This window comes from Chrysochloris asiatica, unplaced genomic scaffold (assembly GCF_000296735.1).
Source record: "Chrysochloris asiatica unplaced genomic scaffold, ChrAsi1.0 scaffold00079, whole genome shotgun sequence".
NCBI lineage: Eukaryota > Metazoa > Chordata > Mammalia > Afrosoricida > Chrysochloridae > Chrysochloris > Chrysochloris asiatica.
This window is the reverse complement of record NW_006408597.1, coordinates 11,814,682-11,826,258: the sequence shown is the minus strand read 5'-3', so window position 1 is coordinate 11,826,258 and position 11,577 is coordinate 11,814,682. Positions and strand designations below refer to the sequence as shown.

Genomic DNA, 11,577 nt, shown 5'->3' with positions numbered 1-11,577 from the left:
TTTCTGGACATGTGCAGATATGGTCATCTGTTCTGTTTTTTGGGCATCTTCAGGGGTTATCTGTGGCATTAATACTTAGATGGGTATGTATTTTGGTATTTTTTATGCTTTCTGATTGCCTCCAGGAAAAGGGAATCAGGAAATGGGATTCCCTTTTCACTCGTCTTCTTGAGAAATTTCTTGAGAAACTTCTTGAGAAACCACTGTTGGTTGTTTTGACATAACTTAGGATTTAATTTTCAGCCTATTTCCTCTTTTGTCTGCTTATCCCACTCCACAATGCCCGTTCAGGCCTTTTTTCTAGTTGGAAACAGTTCAGGGCCAGCTGTGACCATTTGGTTTTAATTGGAAACTGTCTCTTTAAATTTCGAGAAGCTCTATGCACATGCGTAGTAGAACCCTTCGAGGGTGGGGCTGGGGTGCCCAGTAGCTCAGGCACCCCTATAGTTACCAGAATGACGGTGCACAGACAGCAAGGGACCAATGAACAGCTACCAAAAGAAAAGAATGTCCACACCTTTATCTCCGTGGTTCTGCCAGGCATCTGTGGCCGCTCCGATCTTTCCCCTCTTGGTCTCACCCAAGATGGTGGCTCCTGGAGCAGCTGAGCGTCCCGGACTAGAAAGCAATGAATTTCTTGCTTCTGCCACAAATTCCCCCAGCTGTAAGCCTTCCAACCTTCTAAATATTCCTTTATACGTGGTTCAGAGTTCTGGGACCATCCCCTGAGCCTGCTTGGTCGGGTATTCTGTGTTGTTGCTGGCGGAGCTCCTTTACTGCACTTCCACTCCACCCACCATCTTGTTTGTTTTCTCCTGGACATTCTCTTTTGAAATGGCCTGTCTTCCCACAACCATCATCCACTGGTGGACTTGGGGACCTGGCCCATTCCTCTCCTCCCTTTCCTCTGAAGAGGCCTAGCCCTGTAATCACCATTCCACTTCCCTCGAGAAGGTGGTCTTGTTCTAACCTCTTATTTACTATTTTATTCACAGTAGATACCATGATTCTGGCTTTCTGCCTCTGTTTTTCCTCTTCTCTCCTTACAAAAACTTTCTGAGCTTCTCTTAACAGTCCATCACCTCAATCTTTTTGTCATGGTACCCCCGTTCTTTAAGGGAGAACATCTTTGGAACTGATTCCACTCCCTCTACTGACCAACAAAGAGCATAGGCTATATCCTTCTGAGAAGGCCAAGTTCTATCGTTTACATGAAGGACTAGGGCCTGGCCGACCCAGTCCTCATTGGAACTAAACTGAGGCCAGAACACAGATGGTGAATGGATTAGTTCTTTTGGCTAAATAAAACAGTATTTTTATCTTTTTCCAAGATTGGGGGATTGTGCCCCCAAGCCCTCAACATTCTCCCCGAAGGACTGACAGGAGGAAATGTCTGTAGGAGTCTCTCCTGTTCCCTTCTTCCCTAGGCCTAGAATTCTGTTCCCCATTTTCTTTTGGTTTTGGTGTCTTGAGTTCCCTTGCATACTCAACCTCTCAAAATTTCCCCATGTTTGAGTACTCATGAAGATTTCTTGCATACAACCCCGAGATTTCACTTTGTCCTTCTCCAACCAGATTGGGACTCCATACTCGCTTCGCATTCAAGATGCATTTCAGACACACAATCACCCCCAAAAATGTCTGACCACCAGGGCAATACTTACAGTCCAATTTTTCTGCCTTGCCTGAGCACAGATTGCCTGGTTGCTGCGGTTACTCTCTTCTCAGTCCTTCATGTAGCTCTCACTAATTCTGATCACCTTTGAACAGTCTTTTTCTGGCTCTTGCTGGGAGGCAATCAACCCTGTGGGGTGGGCCGCCAAAACTACAGTGGGACACGTCTTCTTTTCCAACAGGGTTGCCACTCCAAGTGGGCAAAAATCCCGGACGGGCCACCAAAGTTGTGAGTAACGTTGTCTATACTGACAAATGCTCAAGTAATCCAATCTGTACTCATTTCAGCGACAGTGAGGTTTTCTTTATATGATTTTGCAAAATTGGACGTCCAGCCCCGTAATACAGGCAGACGCGCCAAAACAATGAGTTTCAAAATGTCTATAAACCCAGGATATTTTTTGCTGTTTTATTTTCCATTTCATCCCATGTTTGTTTTTTTAATCTTTTCATTAGAAACAATTTGAAACTTCAAATAGTTAACACATATGCACACAGGTTTTTTCTGAAACCACTTGAGAATAAGCTGCATACATGAAAATACTCCTAGATTCTTCAGTGTACGTTTCTTAAAAAAATATTCTCTTACATTGTTATCACACAGTATTAATAAACTTAACATGAGGCTTTCTTTCTAATCTATCTTGCATGTTCTAATTTTGTCAATTGCCCCAGAATGGTCTTCAAAGCATTTTCCCTCTCCAAGACAGAGTCCCCAAAATCCTCAGCTCAAACCCACCAGTGACTCTATGGGGGAAAAGGACCTGGTGATCTGCTTCCATAAGGAATACAGTCTAGAAAACCCTATGAGAAAGTTCTTCTCTGTCATATAGGACAAAAATCTACTAGACAGCACTTAAGCACAATAGAGCAGGATCCAGTCCAGGGTTGCGTACTGCTAATGTCTGGCTCTTCAATCACTTTTAACCTGGTACATTTCCCTCTGCTTTGTCTTTTATAACACTGACATTTAAAAAAAACACATCCCCTCATCTTGTTTTTTTTTGGTGTGTATGTCTTACGATAAAATGATCCTTCCTCATGGCTGCTCCCATAAAGATTTACATTCGGTAAAATCCTACAGAGTTCTATTCTGTGTGGTAGGGTTGCTATGAGTTGGAATCGACTTGATGGCAGTGGGTTTGGTTGGCATTACTCTGGGTTTGCCTAATATTTTCTTAAGATGCTACTTTGTCGGTAAGACTGCTACATAGGAGATGGTTCTTGGGATCACACCCAGAGGCATACGATGCATTGTGGCTCACTGATGGCATTAATTTGAATTATATCCAGGATACTGTGACTGTTAGGCTGTGGATACTCTGGGTCTATTACATTCGTTCAAAGAGGGTTGATCTTTTTTTTTTCATTGTTTGTCTTAAGTAACTTGGTTTGTGTCATACCATAAACTCTATCTTTTGGGCAGCTGCTCCAATCTCAGTTCAGCTTCTTTATCTTTAGCAAAGCTGTCTGGAGCCTGTCTGCATTAGAGACTTGGGCAGATTTATATAAAATAATCTGGGGCTGCATTTCTCTGGCTTTCTCTTTTCTAGGATTCTTCCACACTTTCTAGTAGCTGCAACTGTCTTGAACTCAGTTCCTTGGGCTCCTCAGGTTAGAAAGACTCAGAGTTTTCTATGTTAATTTTAGCAGCTCCACAGGACAATGACTGCTAAAAGTAGTAGAAATACGAAACTCATCCTGCTGCTTTGTGATGCTGCTGCTGGCTGTGTGCCACCGAGCCAGTTCTGACTCACAGGGACTCTGTATGTGGTTTCCTGTAGATCTTTACAGGAGCAGAAAGCCTCATTTCTCCTGAGGAGCAACTGACCCTGCGGTTAGCAATTCAGCACATAATCCATTAATTAAGCTACCAGGTCTCTTAATACTGCACTATTACATATTTTGTTTAAGCATCAGTTCCCCTCCAGATCTGCCTGCTTTTGCTCTTGCTGCTGCTGCATACTGTGGAGTTGGTTCTGCCTCACAGCGACTCTGTATAGGGTTTTCAAGATTGAAAAGTTCTATGGGAACAAAAAGCCTCATCTGTCTCCCATAGAGCAACGGATGAACTCAAGCCACTGACCTTGAGGTAGCAGCCCAATGAGTAACCCACTACACTGCCAGGGCTCCTGAGTGTCCTTGTTGTTGTTAAGTGCCATCAGGTCCATTACGACTCATAGCGACCCTGTATAGGGTTTCTGAGGAGCGGCTGGTGAGCTTGAACTGTCAACCTTGCAGTTCAGACTGACCTTGCAGCCTAGTACATTAATCCACAGAGCTACACCAGGGCTTCATTTAGTGTCCTTAGGTAGTGGGTTTTAAAATTTTGTCCAGAATTTATAGTTGTTACCTGCATGAAGTTTGGTGTGATAGCAGCTATCCAGTTTCCCTGAAAGTAGAAAGCATACTGATACTAATTTTGAACATGTCAAATATCTAATATTTGTTAGATTACCATTCTCATTCCCTTTAACAATATCTAAGTACCTGTTTCACCACAGTTTTGTCAATGGCATGTACTGTCAAGCTTTTGCATTTTTAGTTATCTGATAGGTGAGAAATAATATCACAGTGCAGTTCTCCTATTTTATGTAAAACAAATAACTTTTCATATGTTTAAAGGGGCATTTTTATATCTTTCTCTAAATAATCTGTCCATCTCTTTTGCTATTTTTCTACAGATTTTAAAAAAATATGAAAACCTTTTCTTAGGCTTTTACAATAATGGTCTCATACAATATTTGTCCTTTTGTGATTGACTAATTTCACTCAGGTTTATCCATGTTATGAGGTGTTTCACAGATACATCATTATTCTTTAAACATTGCAAAGTATTCCATTGTGTGTATGTACCAAAGTTTGTTGATCCATTCTTCCATTGATGGGCATTTAGGCTGTCTCCATCTTTTTGCTATTGTAAATAGTACTGTGATGAACATCAGTGTACATAGATCTACTTGTGTCCTGGTTCGTATTTCTTTCAGATCTATACCAAGTAGAGGGATTGTTGGGTCATAAGATATTGTAGTTCCGACTTTCTGAGGAAGTGCCATACCATCTTCCAGAGTGGTTCAACCATTTCGCAGTCCTACCAGCAATGTGGAGGGGGGTTAGGGGGGAGGGTGCCAGTCTCTCCACACCTTTGCCAGAATTTGTTGTAGGCTGCATTTTTTAACTTTGCTGGTGTGAGATGATACCTTGTTCTGATTTGCATCTCTATAAAGGAGTCTTGGTGTGACGCTGTGAAATAAAGCACTGGACTGAAAGGTTGGTTTTAACTCATCAGCTGCTCCTTGGAAACCCTATACAGGGTGGCTGCAAAAGCAACCCCACGAAGAGAAAGAGGAGGAGGAGGACAAAGACCACGATGACACACATAACAACCACACTTAACAACAATGACTAATTATTGTGAACATATTTCTTCATATGTTTGTTGGCTGCCTGAATGTTTTCCTTGTTAAAGTGTCTGTTCATGACCTGTACCCAGTTTTTAAGTCTATAGATTTTTTTTTTTTTTGTAGACCTAAGATTCTTAACCTGGGGTCCACAGAGTAGAACATGGGGGGTAATGCATTTTCATTTTTATAGTCCTTAACTGAAATGTAACATTTCTTTCCACTATGAATGTACACAACAAACTACTGTTGTGTGTTGTCAGGTGATTCCAACTCACAGCCATCCTGTATGACAGAGTGGAACTGCCCTGTCCCATAGGGTTTTCAAGGCTGTAATCTTTATGGGAGCAGATCACCAGGTCTGTTCCCTTGTGGAAGGACTGGTGGGTTTGAAATGCCAACCTGTTTGTTAGCAGCCTAGCGCTTAACTATTGCAACATCAGGGTTCCTTATACTAATTTACACAAACGTATAATTTATTACCAGGATAAACCAGATAATTTCATCCAACTTTACAACTGTTGTAGATGTCTTAAAATTTAATTTCACTCATGACTTCTTTAAATTAAGAATTGCTGCTACATTGCATGATGGCAACCTTCCTGTGTGCAGACACTTATGCCAATGGAGCCATGCAATCATCTGGCAATTCTGCCCCTAACAATCACTCAGCCAGCAAATAGCGTGAGTCCGATGACCTCACTCCCAGGACCAAGACATGCACGCTGCTTTCTAGGATTTTCTCTGTACAATATTCTCTGCCAACATTCTTGAAAAGAGATATTTGTATTCTATCATGATGACATCAAAATTGAACTATGAACCAGAATCTTTTCCCCTGACCCAGAACAAAGATAAATTAAATGATCTTAAGATAAAAAAGTTACTATGACTGAAGTTAAATTTTAAAAGCTGTGAATGTGTATAAGTCCATTTGAAAGAAAATATCTCCGTGAATTAGGATTTTCTACAATGGTAACCATTAAAACAAAAACTCAAAATCAGCTGGATGTCTTACTTGGCACTGTCTTGTAAATGACTACCTTGTAGTTTAATGTTTTCAATCAAGTGAAGCAACAATAATTGTTACTTGTTGTTGCTAAGTGCCATTAAGTTGGTTCTGACTCATAGCGACCCTATATAGGGTTTCCAAGGAGCAGCTGGTAGATTTGAACTACTGACCTTGTGGTTTGCAATCCAGTGCTGATCCTATAATGCCACACCAGGAGTCCATAACTGTCATACTGATGTTTTAGAATATAAAAGTTAACTTTAACTTACTTATGATTTAAGTGTAGTCTTACTATGTAACACACTGATTTATAACAACATACATTACTACATTACATATGCATTTTAATGCCTTGATAACTATATTACAATGTAATATTTTTCATGTAATCTCTGTACAATGTTTCATGCATTTAAAAAACATTGATTTGATAAATGGTCCAGAGACTTTGGACTGCCGGGGCTCAATGGCACAAAAACAGGTTAAGAACCTCTGTTCACAGATCTGACAATTTTTACAAAAACTACAGTAATGACCCAATTAACACTTCCTTGTGTTACATGCTACAACTCATAAGCACCTCTAACTAAAAATGTTCACTGGAACCTGAAGATAAGTTTTAAGCCTAAAATAAGGCTAGTGATAAAAATTATTTGATCATTTGTGACCTCCTAAACTACAAGTCCTGATGTCCTGGTATGGCACTGTGGGATAAGCACTGCTAACTGCAAAGTTGGTGGTTCAAACCCACCAGCTGCTCCTCAAAAACCCTATGGGTAGGAATCGACTCGATGGCACTTAACAACAACAAACTGCATATTGATTATACAGCCCAAAAAGCCTCAGAGTCACTCACCATCAGCAGCATGTACACGGGAGCTACCAATCTGGTCCACCAGCAACATGAAAACGAAGCCCAGTACAAGGGAAACACCGATGTAGGCATGCAGCTGGGTGTGATCATGGCTGTGCTCATGCTCATGGACAACTGGTACTTCTGCTTTGTCTGATGCAATCACATTCTGAGTTTCACTTGCTTGGTGGTGTTTTCCTAGAGCAGGACAAATCATAAAAAGAAGATGTTTTTCCCCTTAAAACATTTTTACACAGACGCTTCCATTCTTTTGAATTTCCGTCTCTAGCTGACTACAGTAAGACATCCACTTTTTATACTGTAATCCAGGTAATCATTAACTTCAACTTAAAATTCACAATGAAAAACTTTCAAGTGTCTTCTGCTGTTGGCACACACCCCTTCTAACTGTCTATTATTCCACATACCTGGAAAGTGGTAGCAAGTCACAGAATAAGAAAGCAATTATATTCCCAAGAGACATCATCCTCAAATCCTACCTGAGAAATTCATACCAATCTTATTAGAAACTACTTATCAGTAAGTTTTATTCTGGTAAAAACAGGAAAATGAAGAGCAATAACAATGAGAATAATTACAATAAAATTCATCTAGTTTTATACCTAAGTTAATGTGAAAACTGCAAATAAAGAACAAAGTGAGTATAAGATTTTTCGTTTTAGAAATATCAGGGAGCAGAGTATTTGAAGAACTCCTACAATTCAACAGCAGAAAGATAAAAAACCCAAACACTGGACAAAGGAATTGAATAATTCCTTTTGTTAAGTGCCATCTTAAAAAGATATACCTACAAAGGCATGAAGTGACTGGCTTACAAGCTTTCAAGAGGGAACCTGGTGCTAGGGAGCATGGCAGAAGGCAGAATCTCCAGAAGGTACTATTCAATCTGTCTGGGCGGATCTGATGAAAGGAGATACAGATGGGTAACTCGTGATACTGTAGTGAATAATGCTTATCAGGACGGATTATGAGGGTTGGAAATGCAAAGGTAGAAGTTTTGTAACAAGGAAGGGAGTGATTGATTCTCCAGGATATGAGCGGAGGCCTCTGGGACCATCAACGGAGAAGAGCTGAGAGTGGGACCCTACCCAGAGAAACAGAGATGCCTGAGATGGAGGCAGAGATGATGACGTGGAGTGATGAAGCGACTGGGGACCTTGGACCCAGAGAGGGAAAGGGACTGTGGGCCGAAAACTTGGGGGAGGAGGGGGAAGTGTAGGGAGCGGGTTTCTGGGATATACCCTTTGGGTGGTTGATGATGCATGCAGGGGATTGGAACCATGGCAGTGAGATGATATACGATGGAATGAATGTAAAACTAAAGTTCTCCCATGTAAACTATCATATAATTCACAATAAAACATTAAAAACAAAAACAAAAAAAAAAGATATACAAATGACCAATAAGCACATGAAAAGATGCTCAACATTAATCATAGAGAAATATAAATTAGATCACCATAAGATACCCCCCTTCACCCTACTACTGCTATTGCTGCTGCTATGTGTCACTAAATCACTGACTCATAGGGACCAGGCATAGGGTTTCTGAGGCTGTAAGTCTTCACGGGAGCAGAAAGCCTCATCCCTCTCCCACGAAGTGGATGATGGCTTCAAACAGCTGACCTTGTGGTTAGCAACAACAAATATGGCCAAGGATGTGAAGAAACTGGAACCCTCATTCATTGTTGGTAGGCACTGTAGAATAAGTGCCACCTCAAGGTCAGTTTGAACCACAAGGCTGGCAGGTCAAACTCACCAGTTGCTCCTTGGAAACCCTATACAAGGTCACGATAAGTTGGAACCAACTTAACAGCACTCAACCACAACAACGATAGCTGATGTGAAAAAGTTTGGCAGTTATTCCAAAAGTTAAACACAGAACTACTATTGTTGTTTTTAGGTGCCATTGAATCGGGTCTGACTCATAGTGCCCCTAGGCACACCAGAACAAAACATTGCCCAGTCCTGCACCATCTTAACAACTGCTGTTACGCTTGAGCCCACTGCTGCTGCCACTGTGTCAATCCATCTTGTTGGTTGTCTTCCTCTTTCCCACTGACCCTCCACTTTATCAAGGATGATGTCCTTCTCCAGGGACTGGTCCCTCCTGATACCATGCCCAATGTATGAGACACAACGTTTCATCATCCTGGCTTCTAAGGAACATTCTGGTTCTAATTCTTCCAACACAGATTTGTTTGTTTTTCTAGCAGTTCATGGTACTTTTAATATTTCTTCTCCAACACCGTAACTCATATGCATCATATTTCTGTGGGCTTCCTTATTCACTGTCCAATTTTCACATGCATATATTGTTATTGTGTTGTTGTTGTTAAGTACCATGGAGTCGGTTCCGACTCATAGTGACCCTGCACAGGGTTTCCAAGGCTGTAAATCTTTATGGGAGCAGAACGCCTATTTCTCCCGTGGAACCACTGGTAGTTTCGAACTGCTGACGTTGAGGTTGGCAGCTTGAAAATACCATGTCTTGAGACACCTTATTACTCAAAGTGATATCTTTAGTCTTGAATACTTTAAAGAGGTCTTGTGCAGAAAAGTTGCCTAAGGCATTACATGATTTGACTTCCTGGCTGCTGCATCCATGAGAGCTGATTGTGGGTTCAAGCATATCACCAAGCAAATCTACTCTGTGAAATTCTACCTAAAGAAACTGAGAGCAGGGACTCAAAACAGAAACTTGCATGACTGATTTCATTGTATCATTATTCACAATAGCCAAAAGATGTAAACAACACAAGTGCTTATAAAGAGATGAATGAATAAATAAAATGTGGTATATCCATTTTGTTTTTTGTTTGCTAAATGCCGTTGAGTCGATTCTGACCCATAGTGACCCTGGAGAGAATTTCCAAGGAAGGACTGGTGGGTTGAACTGGGGATCTTGTGGTTGTTGTTGTTAAGTGCTGTTGAGTCGTTTCCAACCCATAGTGGTCCTGTATAGGGTTTCCAAGGAGCAACTGGTGAGCTTGAACCACTGACCTTGCAGTTCAAATGGCTTTGCAGTCTGACGCATTAGCCCACAGCGCCACAGCAGGACTACAGCCCAGTATTTATCTCACAGTGTTAGACCAGGACTCCATACAATGGAAAATTAAAGAAAAATTTAACTTCTGAGACATGATGTGACATGAATGTTGAAAACATTTTGTTGACTGAAATAAACCAGACACAAAAGTACAAATAGTGTATGATTCCATTTATATAAAATAATTAGAATAGGCAATCGCAGAGAGACCATGTGGGTACCAGGATTCGGTAGAAAGAGAAAATAGGAAAATATTGTTTAGGGGTTCTTGAGTTTTTGTTAAGAGTGACGAAAAACTTTAGAAACAAATAGTGGTAATAGTTGTACAAGATAGTGAGTATATGTAATCAATGTCATTGAATTGTACACATAAAAATGATTGAGGGGAACTTCCGGTGCTTCCCTGACCGGGCAGCACAGGATCAAACTATTGAGGAGTTACAGCATTTTGAACTTCCACCCACCTACTCCGGGCTTCTATCCGGGGACGGATCCGCCCACTGCAGAATTTAGCAGGGCTTGAGCAGACCCATTCAAAGGGCGGACACTTTCAGAGAACTAGCAGGGCCACAGGAACCAACATAGTCCATCCCAGGGGGGTCCTCATTGCCATATTAGGCATTACCGGTGTGTATATAGGACAAATTGGGGGGCTCAAGACACAGGGAGACAAAGAGAGGCATTTTAGACAGCATCAAAAACAGACCCCATCTGCCTACAAGCACCAAGCCCATGCCCCACTTCTTCGGCCTAGGCCAGCCTTCTGCCCAGCCTCCTAGCCTTAGGCCCGCCCATCAAAGCATCAAGGTTTGGGCCAGCCCAAACTGAGTAGCAGCTTAACACCAGTAACAAAGCACCCCTGCTGTGGTTTAATCCATCAGACTGCAAAGCCTTTTGAATTGCAGGAACTGTGGTTCTAGCTCAACAGCTGCTATTGGAAACTCTATACTGGGTTTCTGTGAGTCATAATCCACTCCACAGCATTTCAACAAGTAGCAAAACTCAGAAGGGCCTGAAACAGAGTAAGGACATTACAGACTTACTGAAGAAGCAGGAAGGGCAAGGCTTGCTGGTGGCTAGGGTGAAGGCATAGTGAAGGTCGCAGTCAAAAATAACGCAGAATTCCAGGCAAAAAAGAGGCAAGACAGAGCTCCAAAATTCGGACCCACAGAGATAGGAATAGTTTAAAGGCTTGAAGGTTTATAGCCTGTGGAATTTGGAGCGGAGGCAGGAAATCGTGTGCCTTTAAATCCGCGGGCCAAGCGGATTTAACTAAAATTAACACATTAACACGGCATCTACAACAATTAGAAACAGACCAACAGAGGGAAGCCACAGTCACCAAAAAAAAAAGAAATAATAAAGATCAGAGCAGAAATATATGAGATAGAAAACAGAAAAACTATAGAAACAATCAAGACAAGAAGCTAATTCTTTGAAAGAATTAATAAAATAGACAGACCAGTGGCAAACCTAACAAAAGAGACAGAAGACACAAATAACACACATTAGAAATCACATGGGTGATGTCACAATGGAACCAAAGGAAATCAAAAGGATAATAACA

General features: G+C 41.3%; 1 protein-coding gene across 2 annotated transcripts in view; it reads right to left on the bottom strand.

Annotated features, from left to right (window-relative positions):
• SLC39A9 (solute carrier family 39, member 9) overlaps positions 1–11,577 on the bottom strand; it is a 117,994-nt gene that overhangs the window by 19,158 nt on the left and 87,259 nt on the right. For both annotated transcript variants that reach the window (XM_006865582.1, XM_006865583.1), the window contains exon 3: positions 6,944–7,138. In XM_006865582.1, coding sequence (XP_006865644.1) covers positions 6,944–7,138 — 195 coding nt within the window. The remainder of the gene's footprint in view (positions 1–6,943; positions 7,139–11,577) is intronic.